Genomic DNA, 15,019 nt, shown 5'->3' on the forward strand with positions numbered 1-15,019 from the left:
GCGCTGCACGGCTCGCTCGTCGCGATGCGCGAGTACGCGTCCGACATGCGGGCGCTCGAGCTCGCCGCCGCGCGGGACCGGGCCGTGCGGGCGGGCGACAGGCTGTCGTCGCTCGTGCTGCAGCGCTTCGAGTTCTCGGCCGCGGCCATGGCGCCGCTGCGCTTCGCCGCCGTGGTGCGCGCGCCCGTCCTCGTGGGAGGAGGGGGCCGGGGCGCTGCCGGCGCCGGCGGCGCGGCGCAGCTCGAGTGGGGGGCGTACTGCTCCGGGTGCCGCTCGGGCATCGCGGGCCGCACGCCCAGGCAGATGCACCCGCGCCGGCTGTACACGCCCGCGTCGTTTGAGAGGCACTTGGAGGAGTGCGGGAGGATAGAGGATGGCAAGCATGTTACGGAGTAACTAAAAAACAAAAGTGTTTATTTGCTTGCTTGGGATTTTTTGTTTTTTATTGGCATGGCATCGTTGTTGGAGAAATATTCGGGACATTTGGGAACACTCGGGAATGGGAAGTTGATCGCGAGGGGATCATTCAACACGCCACCCGCAACAACAACAAAAAGGGCGTTTTTCTGCTTTTGCTAACGAAGTCATGGTTTCTTCTTTTTGTTCTGGAGAGGATGAGTGGAGGACGCACATCCTCCCTGTTTCAACTAATTATTCGCCCAGCTGGAGGCGACTCAGCAAAATATCCACAGCGACCTCATGTCTAACACGATAGTAATGCTCGAAAAGTATTCTGATCTTGATCCTCTAGGGATGTTTTAATAGCGGTTGGCTTTCTAGGAAAGTCTTTTGGGATCCTGGGTAAGGGAAAGGAGGGGGCTTGGAACATCCCAAAGCACATCATATCATCCGGCGAGATGAAAGTAGGCGACTAGAGACTTCTCAGTCGCCCGGCCCCGATCTGTTAAATTCCGCGGCCGTCTGGAGGTTGAATGAGCCATTGATGCTCTCAGCCCAGGGCTTTGTCATAATGGTAGTTGGGGAACCTGTCTGTTCTGCAGAACGAACACAATATCCAGAAACTACTTTGCAGGCACATCATCCTCGCCAATGCAGACCATCATGTGAAAGCTTGAGCATAGCTGTTTTCCCGATGCAGAAAAGCGCCAGTGACATATGCCGTACTTGCAGATCATCAAGGTACGGACGGTGAACTTGGTGTACCAAAAGCGCTAGCCCAATTTTGTCGAATCCTACACAGATCTCCTCGAATCATCTCAAACTCGGTCGATGACATCTTTTGTTGCCGAATGTTCCGTGACCAGATCATCGCCTCGGGACAGGAATACAACCATATTGCAGTTGCAGCATGTCGTCAGTGCCGCCGTACTACCCGGAGGGCTGGGACCGCGACCGCATGCTCAACAGCGGCGCTGCCGACGACATGGAGGGGCTCACCCCGGAGAACATGTCCGCCTTCCGCGATGGTCTGCGGGCGGACGTCGGCGACGAAGAGTACGAAAAGTTCTTTGACGAGATGTGGACGCGGGAAAAGCGTGCCAAGGGTGAGTAGAAGGGTCACCAGCCATCTTTTTTGTTCGTTGAGTCTTGGAGTTCACGGTGTGTTCATTATGTACTCGCAGGTATCGCGGACCCGCCCCCGTCCGAGCCCCTGTTCATGCAGGCCATGAGGCTCATGGAGGAGCGCCGCGGTCCGGAGTCGCGCTGGGACCCGTGGGGGTTCGTCGTGTTCAAGAGCCCCGAGATCCGGGACGAGGCGGAGTGGGCTGCCTGCCGGGAGCGGTTCGACTTGATCCTGAAAGAGTCGACGGACCTTTACAAGGGGTTCGATGGCCTCGAGGAGTGCCTATCACGGATGAAGTTCCGCTGGGTAGAGGACGTGACCGAAGGCGACGCAGGGTTCGATGGAATTGCTCGGTGAGTGAACATTCATCTGAACCTACACACACGTGCTGTCTCTTTTGAGAATGAACTACGACGCTCCCCCATCCGCTCAATACCCACCCCTGTCCACCTAGTATCACTGACCTCACACCCAAACCAAAGCCTATACTCCGCAATGTCCGACAACCTGCCCCCCGGCCTCGCCCACAGCGTCTGCCTCTACATCACCCCGCCCGCCCTGCGCTCCGTCCTCGACTCCCGCCTCCCCTCGTCGGGCAAGCGCCAGTACCGCAGGGAGATCCCCTACGCCGTCGCCGTGTCCGCCAAGGCGGCCGAGCCCGTCGACCCGCAGGACGTCGAGGACGACGTCGCGGGCGCCGACTGGCGCGGATACTTCAACGTGGCGCTCGAGTCGCTGCTCGAGTCGCTCTTCCCGACCGTGGCCAGCGGCTCGCGGACGCCGTTCGAGATGGCCGGCCACGTCGAGGGCGAGGACGTCTGGTGCGACGGGTACCGGTGGGGGGTGCACAAGACCGGGATAGGGTACTGGGACAGGAGGACGCAGCAGCCTGGGACCGGGCTGTGACGGGTTAGAGGCTGCGTATGTCCAGGATGATGGTTCGGGGGTATGAAACTGCAGACGACCTGCGAGTCAAAAGCGTGAGAAGAGTCCCTTATCAGACACGATCCTATAGCGTTAGAGATGCAAGGGCAGATGTGGACTCGGTTATCCTGAGGAACTAGAAGCGCCTGCAGCAATGAATCACGAACAAGAGGCGTCAAGATCTTTGGACGCGCAAATTTGAGGCAAAGACAAATATGACAACAGGTCGCGAGCAAGTCATCCGTCCCATCCCTGCTTTCTGTCGAGTTGCCATATTCTTCAAGTCATGATCAATTCAAGAACGCACCATGCGGAACCATGACCGTAGCAGTGAATTTTATCAGGATGTCCGACGAAGTATCCGTATTTCTTTTTCCTGTATATGCTCTACCAGAAGGGGCCGGAATCCTCGAAAGGTCGCACCATGTTGGTTTTTCCCTGATGCCCTCTCTTCCCGGTGCCCTCCGCGCAAACGCAGAAGCCACAAGACCGAATGAACCGATAAAAAAGTGATGCCGGGAGTAAATGCGAAATTGTCCATCGAATTTCCAGCCACGCAGTAAAGTCATGACACCATCCCAAGAGAAACCACCGTCTCCGGCCGCTGTTCCATTATCGAGTTGAAAAAAGGAGAATTTTCGATTCGATTCGCTTAAGAGCCGGGGTTGGGGTTCATCTGTGGTGCAGAATCTTGTCAGCACTCCTGCCTCCTCATTATTTCGCAGTACCAGAATCTGACGCACCTTGCGCTTGCCACCGGTCAGGGTGACGTTGACGAAACGGCGGGTGTATACGAGTCTCTTGCGAGCGCGACCCTTGGGGGTCTTGGTCTTCTCTTGCTTCTCAACCTGTAATCGGGGGGGAAATCAAGTCAGCATTTTATTCGTTGCCGTCGTGTCGTCGATGATGGGTTTTGCGCGATGGCCTGCGGTCGGCTTTTTTTTCTTCTCGCCTTCCTGCCCTCTCCGCCCTCCCCCATGCTCTCCTCAGAACAACGCTCGGGGTCGTCGGGATATACGGACCTTGGGGGTCTGAGACTTGACCTTGCCGGCACGGGCAAGGGAACCGTGAACTTTACCCATGATGAAAGAGTAAGGTGTTGTGTTGTGGTGATGGCGGTACTCGAGGCTTGTCGGTGATGAGGGAAGTCGATTTCGACCAAGATGGGGTTGAGGAAAGATTTGTTCTGATTCTGTGTGTCTGTGTGGGCGGAGTCACGTGGAGGCGATAGGGTCCGTCTTTGATTGGGCTGAGGGGCTCGCTTCGTCGCCACCGACTCCGCCTGCGCTAGTCTCTTCCAGTCTCGCCGGCCCCAGCCAGGTGACTCAGCTCCGTTGTGACTGCCTCGCACCTGGCAGCCTGGAATTGTTTTGTTAGTCATCCATCCACTTTACTCCGTACAGTCGCAGCAATCGCATGGTGGGTCTGGCTGGTGATGCTGAGATGCTCTGCGTGATGCTCAAGAGTGATATCTCGCAATCGTGAAGGACACCAGCAGAAATCAGGGCCCAAAATGTTATGATCAGATACTTTAATGGTTAAATAATATTCATCCTTAAACCTACGAGCAGATGTATTGAATTGTGGAAGGCTGTGCTGGGTTAATTTAATAGCAAAACATATCAAATTTGTCTACTAGACATAAAAAATACCATCTATCCGGTTGCTTCACTTCACTATATAAACAGCCTTTTATGCAACAGATTCCCATCATTTCTATCAAGATATACTACAGTTTATGAAATATGGATACTATACATCTATAACAATTCTATTTGCGTCGTTGGCCAGGTCTCATTTTCAGAGTATTAGCCCTCAACTTAGACCTGAGGAGATGTCATGTAGGCCTAGGGTTGTCCATTGAGCTCGATGACCTTTGCGGTGACCAGAATCCCTTACTAGAAAGGAGCAGTAGTATGGAAGGGTCTCTAGCAAACGTATCCGAACCTGGTGACCTACCATTCTCCTGATACATATCGTTCTTTTTGGCCTTCAAATCGGCAGGATATCACTTCTTCTCGGGAGTCCGTGTTCAGATATTAGACATCCACCTGGATTTGCATTATCCCTGGGCATTCTCACAAGCTTTGGCGACGTTCACCTGAGAATGAGTTGGTATTGCCACTGCCATTGATTGAATCAATCTATCATAATTCATCCATCACTGCTGCTGCAGGTCATCCAAAAACCCATAGTTGAGGTCTCCAGACAAGATCGCCGCCAACTCGGCATCGAACAGCTCGCTCGGAAACGTCTCCATCTGCACCCCAGCGACATCGAACCCGGCCTCCTTTCCAGACGACTCCAGCGTGCCGCTCGTGACCACGCCCCCCCGGCTACTAGCCGGGCCAGACATGCCCTCCCAGCTCGTCAGGCTCTCGCGCGGCGTGCCAGCAGCAGCAGCAGCGGCAGCACTACCAGCCCTACCCGTCCCCGGAACCCCAGACGCGGGACTCGTCGAACCCGCGCCGGGAGTACCAGGAGCAGCGGCAGGCTGCGCAGAGGCAATCTGCTGCAGGCCCTGCCTCCACCGCGCCGACGTGGGCCACGCGCCGTGCAGCTCGCCCAGCACCTGCAGCGCCGTCATGGCCATCTCCTCGGCGCCGTCGGCCTGCGCCGGGCACAGCGCCGGGTTCTTCCACAGGTACGACGCCAGGGAGCCGCAGATGTAGACGCAAAAGACGAGGATGGCGGGGAACCCTTCGCCCTTGGTGCGCATGGAGAAGTAGGCGTCGATCTGCTCGTGCAGCTCGCGCACGTTGGCGAAGAGCTCGTCCGACATGCGCGCCCAGAAGCCCTCGGGCGGTGCGTCGGTGGTGGGTGCCGAGTCTTGCCGCTGCTGCTTGATACTGGTGGGGGTGGTGGTGTCTTCCACGGCGGCCATGATGTCTTCCAGGTAGATGCGCCGCAGGACTATGTTGCTGAGCCTCAGGACGGGCGTGACGGCGAGGTAGGCCAGGTGCAGCGAGTCTGCGCGCCAGCCGCGGAGGTTCCAGACCGACCAGGCCTGCCGGGCCGGCATCTTGTCTTCGAACTCTCTCAACTCTCGCGCAGTTGCGGCGTACTCGCTCGCGGGGTTCCATGGCGGCAAGGGTGTCATGCTCCCCTCGGTGCCGCTCATGTGTTCGATGGCCTTGGGGTCCGGCCGGCACGCACGACGTGCCACTTGCCCCCACAGGGTGTGTGCCTGGACGAGGGTCGCGAACATGCAACGGTCAGGCGCATCGGTGAGTCGCGGGTTGGCTGTGGCCGGTGGAGTGCCAGCGAGGGCGGCCCGGTGCGCAGGCACGATCCCGAAGGCGAAATCCGACTCATCACAGGGGAGCAGGGCAGTGATGTCGTCGAGGGCGAAAGGGGCAGGGGTGCTGTATCCAGAGTGCAGGTTTTCCTGGCTCTGGATCATCCAGAACGTCCGCCGAGCGGATTCTGCGCGGACAATCTGCTCTGCAGACGCACCTGCGGGAAGTTGGTACGTCTCCTCGCGGTGGAGCTTGAGCAGAGAGGCCATGCGCACCGCGACTCCCATATCCATGGAGCTGCGATCCTTGTCACCATTCCCCCACTCGGAGATCGCCAGTAGGAAGAACGCTTGGGTGCGCTCAAGGGAAGGCCTGTACATCTCGGTGGCAGCCCAGCCTCGCGCAGCGGCGAGGAAGTGATCCGTTGCGCCAGCGGCGCTGCCATAGCGGCGCACCAGAGCCGGGCAGAAGCGCGCTGAGATGCTCAGGATGCAGCTGATGAGAAATGGACTGACGGAGGAAGGATTGCGGTTGAGATTCTCGATGAAGATGGCCTTTGGCGTGAAGCCCAACTGGAAGTAGTAGGTCATGAAGGTGCGACAGCCATCCAGCATCTCTTCCAATGGTGGCAACACCCCTTCAGAGATCGCGGCGGCAGTATCGCTGGGAGGCACAGATGACAGGCGAGTCTGCTGAGCAGGCTGCTCTCCATCGAACTCCATGCTTTGCTTTCCATGGCTGAGTTCTGAGCCAGCCTCGCTCACCGCTACCGCCGAATCCCCTGGCTGCGGCAGCTTCTGCTGAGACGAGGGCAGCGGGCGTCGTCGGAAGTCACGGTCCATGTCTCTCTCACCCTTCCGAAGAAACGTGCACTGCGCTGCAACCGCAGACCCCGCCGTTCGGCAGCCTTCGCATGGGCTCGCGCCGTTCTCATTGACGCACTTGGTCCTCAAGCGCCGGCAGCGGCGACAGGCAATGCCTCCGCGTCGGCGCGGGGACGGTTGGACGATGGTCTTTTCGACTGGCGACGGGTCTCGCTCTGCCACCAGCGTGGTACCACCAGCTGTTGAAGCCTGCGAAGATTTCATGGAGGCCGCTTCATCTTGCATTGGGCTACGCCTGAAATGCGGATAACCCCTGGGGCTGGCCGAAATGTGATCATGGTCAAGGTACACACACCTTCTCTGTGGATGATGCAAGATTTTAGGTTTTTAGCGCTTTTTCTAAGCGTTGGGGCCGTTACGAGGCCGGCAAGAAACCCGCCCGAAAGAGCAGCGTAACTAGCGCAACAGGCCCTGGAGCGAGCGCTACGATATTAGATTGAGGAGGCATGTCACCTCTTTCATTGTATAAAGTAAGGTACCTACCTAGGTATCTACCTTCTGATTGGAAGGGTTTGCTGTATGAGAAATGATCGCAATATCGTCCCGGTATTCTATCATGAATCATTAAGCATAACGAACGAATAATTGACGTGGTAGTGCCTGGCCTGATATAAGGTGCAAACCGCCGTTCAACTCCTCAAGCCGAGATAAACAGACCCAAAATGCAAGCAAATGGTAGACTACATCCATGAACATCTCAAGCGGTCGCATTCTCCTCTAGAGCCGGAAACCGGACCACAATCTTGCCCCTCGCCCGCCCAGCCAGCAGCGTCTCGTACGCCTGCGGCACCTCGCCAAACTCAAACTCCCTGTCGATCGGCACCTTGACCTTGCCCTCGCCCATCCACCCGAGCACGCGCTCCATGTCCGCCCGGTCCGTCCGCATCGACAGGAACGACCACGCGCGCCTCCCGCCGCCCAGCCACGACGGCCAGCAGTTGATGCGCAGCGCCGACCGCAGCTCCGCCCACCGGAACCCGATGCCGACCTGCACGTACACGCCCCCCGGCGCCAGGAACTCGTCCGCCGCGCGGTACCGCTCCCAGCTGATCCCGACGTTGTCGACGGCCAGGTCGTACGCCGGCTGGCTCCCGGCGCGCACCTGCTCCGCCAGCGCCCGGGCCGGCTCGGCCTGCTTGTAGTCGAGGACCTCGTCGGCGCCGAGGTCGCGGCACAGCTGCGCGTTGGCGCCCGAGCACGACGCCGTGACGTGGAACCCCAGCGCCTTGGCGACCTGGATCTGGTAGGTGCCCGTGCCGCCGGAGCCGCCGTTGATGAAGATCCGCCGCGGCCCGCCGTCCAGCTTGCCGAGGTCGTACCGCCTGGCGATGGCCTGCAGGGCCGTGGCGCCCGTGGTGCCGACGGTCGCGGCCTGGACGGCCGACACGCCGGCGGGCACGGCGGCCGCGGCCCCCTTGTCGTTGCCGGGCACGACGATGTACTCGGCCATGACGCCGGGGGCCTGGTTCTCGCTCAGGCGGCACGCGACGAGCTGGCCTGCGCGGAGCGACGGGTCGGTCGTCTTGACGACGATGCCCGAGGCGTCGCGGCCCACGACGGCGGGCATCGGCTGAGTGAAGCGGCCGATGATGGGGATGCCGGCCATCTTGACGTCGATCGGGTTGACGGTGGCGGCGAGGACCTTGATGAGGGACGAGTTAGGGGGCAGGCGCTTCTCGTTGAACTCGGGCATGGGGATGTCCTCGAGCTGGAGGTGCTTGTGCGCCCCGTGGGCGGCGGTGTGGAACCGCCATGCCTTGATGGTTGATGGCAGCTCTGGTGTTTGTGCTGCCATTTGCCTGTATCTGCTCGTGCTTTTCCGATTGGTCGTGATAACTTGCTGTTTTGGTTTTTGGTGTAATTGAGATGCACTTCCAAATGAGAATCGAAGTCAGGACAACGCGACAACAGGAATCGCCCCCCTTACTTATCGACCTCACTGAAGCCAAGGCTACCGAGTGAGGAGGCGCAGCGGACGAACATTCTCGGATACATGCGTGTCTTGACAAGAAAAGCCAAGGAGTCTAGGAAGCTGGGCCGCCAATTGAGGGCTCACATATCACGTTGTTCTACCGCCACGAAATGGTGCTGCGTTCACATCACACCATGTTTTTAGCGTGTAGGGCGATGGCCAGACCACCCGGATTGCCTTGGCAGTTTAGCGACGCAAGACCTGACGCGTGTGGCAGTCATGCATTCTCTCAGGCGTGATTTTAATTCAAGGGGCCGGTACACCTGAGCATTGTAGGTATTTCCAAAGTTGGATTCAAAGCAATGGTGATGCCTCTCTGGCACCACGGTGAAAGTGTTCTGCAACTGACCCCCTTTTCTCTTCATCCAGATCTTTCAAAGACATTTTGTTATGAAGGCAGGCTGTCTCATTCATTCTAATGCTCCTATGCGACTTCAACTCCAAAAATGCGATTGCCTTTCAAGGCAATAATCAGCGCAGGGCGCTCTTCGTGACTTCCAAATGTCTCCAGCGCTTTATATGCAACCATGTCCATCCCGGATGCGCCTCCAAGTCTGCCGTCCCTCCGCTTCATGTTCAGGGCGACCTGCTGGCGGAGACAAATTGTTGCGGGTTGCATTTGAAGGGCCCAAAGATTATGTCCCTTGACCCAAAATCCATTCGTCTCCAAAGCCAGTCCGTCGCCATTGATTCAAGGATTGCTCGACTTCTTCGGGCGGTCTTGATTCGGGCATCCTGGATGCACGCTCGACTCGACATTACCGCCGTTCTCAGTCTGGGTATGGCAGTATGGGCGCCGATAACACCACCCGGTGGTCATCATGAAGTCGCGGTTGCAGCCGATGCAATGGAACTGGGTCTGGGTGCACATTGCAAAGATCTCACGGTCGTACAGTGCTTGATTGCAAGGTTGCGGTAACTTGGGAGCTATTGTGGCTGATGGTATCGGGATCGGAGGCTGCAGGCAGTCTTCGAAGATTGTGTGTTTTGCTGTCGATTTTGATATCTCCGAGGTGGTAGAAATAAGGTATCAAGAATGCTCAGCTTCTAGAGAATGACGAAATTCCGCGAGGCGATTCTTTTATCCAAGCAGAGCCCTATGACATGGGCTTCATAGAGGGCGTAGGTCATGATCGCGATGTCTGTATTCAACGTAAATGACACCAGTTTCACCAGTCGATAGGATTCGATAAAGATCTTGAAAGGCACAGAAAAAAGAATGTTGTAGACTCAGAGGGATCCATTGAGTCACTCACGTGCCACATATCTATGTGACTGCTGTTCATGACAGGTATCACGATCTTGTTTGCGTGTTTGCCGGCCATCAATTACTCAGAGATCAAGTGTCGGCGCTATGAAATATGACAGACTTGTCATCATTCTCGAATAGTGTGCTATCTAGTCATTGATACTCAGTATTGAGAATGAAAGTATACGATCACTATTGTGTGGGAGACTCTAGGCCGATGCTGATTCACGCAGTTCTAGGGGACTCGCTGACATCGCCTCTGTCTTTCACTTGTTGCTCTTGATCAGTACTCTGGATTGATGGGGCTTGTCTCATTTAGAAATGATAAGTTGACATTGAGATTGTCAGTGACGGTGGCCTGTACGCCTGTCGTCGTGGAATGAATCAAAGCACTCCCTCTTCTCCACCTCCTCTTCTCGAGGCCCAACCCCAATAGCTTGAGCAACTCGTATATGTCCAATTAAAACCCGGAAATGCGGCAGCTGAGACTTGCTAAATCACAAAGTCATTTAGTCAGTACGCTCATGACCGAGATAATACCCGAAATTTCACTTGATGCTCACACCATCCTGTCAGACAATCATTGACCAAAAATTATGAATTCAAAGTCCTGAACTGAGCACAATATTAACGCGGAGAGAGCCCTAACGCTACTGTATTGCTCTCTTTCCCCAATGTCTCAATAGCCGTGACTATGACCATGTCCCTGACCCGTGAGCGATATGTTCTGGAGACCGCAGAGCACCGCATATCCAAGGTAGCGGATACCGCGATCTCAAAGCTTGCTCTCCCTCTTCCGGCGCTTGGGTGGCGTAGGGTTAGAATGTAACGGGCAACCAGGGTGGCCCGAGGAAGTGACGGGACCATGATGGTGCCGGGTGATCCGGCAGTTCGGCGCCGCTGGACATCGGAAACCCCACACAGCGAACTCCCGGCGACAACCCAGGCAGAAGTAGTGGAACAGGAGGCACATGATTGCTACGCTGCAACCGGTTGTTAGGTCGGGGTTTCTGCTCAGGATGTAGATTATTCAGGCCTCTGGGACCGCGGTTAAGGCTTAGAAATGGTGGATGGCTGGGGAGTGTTGCTCGTCGATGTTCTCGTCGATGTTTGTGTCCTGAGAAAGATGTGATATGGAATAACTTATAATCCAAGAAGGAAGCAACCTTGAAGTGAGATTCTGCCACATATTTATACAAGACATCGCATCAACAGTCATGCGGCTGGGGACTACGTACTCTGTAGGTAGTGAGTTGAATGTCGTCCACGGAATCGGGTCAGTGGGTGACGAAGTCGTTGGGGTTTTCTGCGGATTATATCTTCGTATTGGTCGCCCAATGGATGGCGTTTAGTAGCATAACACGCGCACAAACACTAGTGGTAGACACGGGTCTGCCGAATACCTGGAGAGTTTGTCCCATAGCCTCGTGGAACAGATTCACACATCTCACTAGGTTGGACATGATTCACTGATGAAGGGGGATCATCGCTTCCAGACTGTCACAAAGCCAGTAAATAAAGATGCATAATCCGCCTTGTGACCACAGCAATCTCAAAGCACTATCGAGTTCCTCCATTCTGTCTAAGGTGACCAACCCCTAATCAGACATCTCAAGAGTGACCATCTAAGCCCGAGGCGAATTGTGATGCAGTAACTAATATGCAAGCCGCGTTGTTTTCAAGCAGCTTTGCGTTTACGCCTTCGAGATGGACAGCCATGGTGGTGGATGCGATCGACGGTTTCGTGGTAGTATATCTTGGATATGCCACAGTAGCCATCGGTATTGCAGAAGCGCAAGATTTCGAGCCATCGATCTCCGCAGCCAGCGCAGTACACCTGCTTGACATCGCACATGGTGTTTGTATGCTTTGGGTCCAGGAAGGGCTTGTCGAGTGTTTGAAGTTGAGAATACCTGATGGTTTGTGCTCTCGAGCGTATTTCAGCAGTGGATAATATCCAGAAGCATATTGAGGAAAATAAAGGGGCCTAGTGTATGTACAATATATAATGGTATGAGAAATGGGCACTTTCTAGATTACCTAAAAGTATAAGGAAAGGCGCGTGAATAGTAGAGCGCTGCTATAAGGTGGGAAAGAAAGATCCATGTACATGACACGCACCTTTGAGGTCGTCATGAGATAAACGCAGTCTCCGATCGTACCAGTCCAGCCCCTGGATTGATGAGAAGTCACAGACCAAATGGAGACGCTAGAATATTGTCTGGCTCTCATTGTACCACGTCCGTGTCACAGCCTGATAGTGACTTGCAAGGAGCCGCGCTTCATGTCGCACAATGATGCCGTACTGTGACGACAAGCTGGTCGAATTAGAAAACAAGTTAGAATTGTATGATCGTGGCGGTACGGTGAGCCATCGATATCCAGGCGGGGATGGCAATGGCGACGTACGGATGGCCAATGAGTATCGCTTTCAGCTCTCGTTGAAGGAATGAGTTCTCGATGTATGTTTCCGAGGAACATTAAACAGGGAATAACAATCGATCATAGTTTATTTCATTACAGACTTGATATGGCCATGGGAATGACTCCATAGCCTTGAAGTGTGCCTCTCCAAGAATACATTCGAGGGGCCAAACACTCTGTTTGTAGACAGCCTGTGGCTGTTCGACATCCTGTAGGTCAGGGCACATCAGTGCGCTGTCCAATGACGACCACCAAGGATGGGCCAGTGATAGTCGCTGAACGAGTATTAAATATATATGGATAACCGCCGGGACCGATTGAGGGGTGGCTCAAGGTCGTCCCGTGCCACCGGAGCTTCATGCATGAAAAGGCGCCATCCGTCGGAGACGGAGCTTGGCCAGTCACGCATCATCGTTGCCCTGAAAAGCGACCGCAACAGCCTGATACTACCTCGTATCAGTACCATCGCTGTACGGGAGGTGCTAATTCCATGCTTCGTACAGATGGATCCATGGCCTTCCATGCTTGGCTGAACCCCACCACCGTGGATGGGTTGGTCGAGCGTCAAGGCCGCAATCACGGGGCGTCAGCCTTAAGCCGTTCCGGATCAGTTGGATGCTGTGCCGCCGACTCGCGCGCCTCTGGGTGAGATTTGTGTAACGCTCAGTGCCCTTGAATGATGCTTATTCCTTAGCGCCCAGTGGCAGGGCTGTGCAGAACTCATTGGTCGGCCCCTATGAAGATCGGGACCGCCATTTGGTTCGCACATAAGCTGGGGGGCCAGCCATGTCATCAAAGGGTCGACGGTCGGCACCGAGAGGCGCTATTCCCGCGCTCTCTGTCACGTCACTGTCGCTGTCGCTGTCACCGTCACTGCCGTGCCTCCTCGTCCCCTTTATCTGGGCCTGTCTCCCGGCTCCTGGTTTTCCCTTGGGCATGGGCGTCGGCAGAAGCTTTTGCTTTTCTTTTTGCAGCCTTGAATCGTTGAATTGTTTCATTCCCGCGTTCCACAAGCCCTTGTGTAACACGGAACATCATGTCACACCAGCCCAGAGAGCGGCTTCGACGCAGGAGTGCGCCGAGGTCTAGGAATGGGTGCCCGACATGCAAGTAAGTCATTTATCTACTCTCGTTTTATCGCTCAGGATCACAGCTAATCGAGTGGCAGAGCTCGCCATGTCAAATGCGACGAGACCAGACCCGCCTGCCTCCGCTGCACGGAGTCGGGAAGAGTCTGCGACGGGTACCCCCAGCCGCAGGTTCGCCGCGGCGGCCTCAGCCAGACGAGCTTGGGCATCCGCCAGTACGACCTGCCCTACAAAGTCGCCGGCAGCCAAGAAGACCGCCTGCTGCTGCACTACTTTTGCGCGAGCGCCGCGTCGGAGCTGTCCGGATACCTCTCGTCTGATTTCTGGACCCGGCTCGTCCTGCAGGTGGGCGAGCACGAGCAGGTCGTCCGCCAGGCCGTCGTGTCGCTGAGCTCCCTGCACCTGGAGCTGACCACGGCGCCGGCACGGCACGGCGACGAGGTCGGCCCCGTCCAGCCCGGCGGCCCCCAAAGTATTAGCCACGGCACGGTGGTCCAGTACAACAAGGCCATGCGCTCCCTGCGCAAGTACATGAACGACCTCCCCGAGGACGGCATGTCTCGGCACGACGCCGCGCTGCCGGTGCTGATCTGCTCCGTCTTGTTCTACTGCTTCGAGAGCGCGAGGGGCGACAGCGCGGCCGCGCAGCAGCATCTCGAGAGCGGACTGGCCATCATCAGAGGCGCCATGTGCCGCAAGGACATGCCTCGAAGCACGCCGGACATTGAAGAGCTGTTGCAGATCTTTCGCCGCCTAGATCTGCAGGCGTCCATGGCGGATGACCAGCGCCTCCCCATCTTGATAAGCACGCCCTGTCCCCTAGACATTTGTACGGTTGACCAGCTGGTCGGCGATCTTCCCTTTACCAGTCTGCGGCAAGCGCAAGCCATCCTCACCAAGCTCGAGTCTCGCGTCCTCGGCTTTTTGATAAGCAACAACCAGTACAAGTTCTACGCTGCAGAAGAGCTCCCGCCGTGGCTCGTGGAGCAGAAGGCGCTTTACGCGGAGCAATACGACAAGTGGTCGGTGTTTTTCGACGAATTCACGGCGCAGCAAGTCCACCCATCCACATGCGCCATGGCAGAGTTCCAGTCAGCGACCTTGATGCTCCGCATACACTACCGCATCATGCTTCTGCTACTGCAGTCGAGCTTCCCCAACGATCTGTCAATCTTTGCCCCGTCGCCTGCAGACCCGAGCAAGTCGGCAATTGCCAAGGTCCTGGAAGACGCGAGATCCATCATCGAGGCCAACGATCGGCCAGAGGGAAAGCGCATGTCATTTTCTGCGGAGACAGGAGTCATCGCACCCCTCTTCCTCATCGCGATGAAGAGCGGCGACCTGAACATCATCTGCCAGGCGCGACTCTTGCTGGCCAGTAGCAAGCGCCGCGAGGGCCCGTATGACACAGAGATGGCCGGCGATATCCTCGAGGGCATGATGGCCTTTTCCAACGACTTCCAGGGGCGTCCTCCCAGTGATATGATGTATGAAGACGGATCTACCATGCCTTTGGAGTACTCGGGTATACACGTCCTCGACAGCTCTGTTGGTCTGGACGGCATCGCCAGGTCATTAGGGGCTATGAGACATGTTGCCTGAACTGTGTGAGTGATGTAAGAGAGAGAGTGTGTGAGAATCTGTACGAATTCTGTCGTTCTCGTAAGATCTAAGCAATAGTGAAATCTATTTACATTATATTTTCTATGCTTTA

At 56.1% G+C, this 15,019-nt stretch overlaps 6 protein-coding genes across 6 annotated transcripts; 2 read left to right on the plus strand and 4 right to left on the minus strand.

The window, feature by feature from the left end:
- E0L32_008861 (uncharacterized protein) lies at window positions 1–384 on the minus strand (the record flags this gene model as incomplete). The annotated part of the gene is made up of 1 exon (XM_031143762.1): window positions 1–384. A coding segment is annotated over one exon (384 nt), but the record flags the coding sequence as incomplete, so codon positions are not given.
- Window positions 385–1,309: 925 nt separating this feature from the next.
- On the plus strand, window positions 1,310–2,431 carry E0L32_008862 (uncharacterized protein; the record flags this gene model as incomplete). Its single annotated transcript, XM_031143763.1, has 3 exons — window positions 1,310–1,505; window positions 1,584–1,878; window positions 2,008–2,431. 3 exons carry the CDS (start codon window positions 1,310–1,312, stop codon window positions 2,429–2,431), a joined length of 915 nt encoding a protein of 304 aa, XP_030991551.1.
- Window positions 2,432–3,101: 670 nt separating this feature from the next.
- Window positions 3,102–3,531, minus strand: E0L32_008863 (uncharacterized protein; the record flags this gene model as incomplete). The annotated part of the gene is made up of 3 exons (XM_031143764.1): window positions 3,102–3,125; window positions 3,178–3,297; window positions 3,472–3,531. The coding sequence occupies 3 exons, from the start codon at window positions 3,529–3,531 to the stop codon at window positions 3,102–3,104; spliced, it is 204 nt and encodes a 67-aa protein (XP_030991552.1).
- Window positions 3,532–4,610: 1,079 nt separating this feature from the next.
- E0L32_008864 (uncharacterized protein) lies at window positions 4,611–6,797 on the minus strand (the record flags this gene model as incomplete). Its single annotated transcript, XM_031143765.1, has 1 exon — window positions 4,611–6,797. The coding sequence occupies one exon, from the start codon at window positions 6,795–6,797 to the stop codon at window positions 4,611–4,613; it is 2,187 nt and encodes a 728-aa protein (XP_030991553.1).
- Window positions 6,798–7,269: 472 nt separating this feature from the next.
- E0L32_008865 (uncharacterized protein) lies at window positions 7,270–8,367 on the minus strand (the record flags this gene model as incomplete). The annotated part of the gene is made up of 1 exon (XM_031143766.1): window positions 7,270–8,367. One exon carries the CDS (start codon window positions 8,365–8,367, stop codon window positions 7,270–7,272), a length of 1,098 nt encoding a protein of 365 aa, XP_030991554.1.
- Window positions 8,368–13,253: 4,886 nt separating this feature from the next.
- Window positions 13,254–14,907, plus strand: E0L32_008866 (uncharacterized protein; the record flags this gene model as incomplete). The annotated part of the gene is made up of 2 exons (XM_031143767.1): window positions 13,254–13,327; window positions 13,386–14,907. 2 exons carry the CDS (start codon window positions 13,254–13,256, stop codon window positions 14,905–14,907), a joined length of 1,596 nt encoding a protein of 531 aa, XP_030991555.1.
- Window positions 14,908–15,019: the final 112 nt, after the last annotated feature.

Source organism: Thyridium curvatum (genome assembly GCF_004353045.1).
Source record: "Thyridium curvatum strain D216 chromosome Unknown NODE_61_length_262293_cov_79.419913, whole genome shotgun sequence".
Lineage (NCBI taxonomy): Eukaryota > Fungi > Ascomycota > Sordariomycetes > Thyridiales > Thyridiaceae > Thyridium > Thyridium curvatum.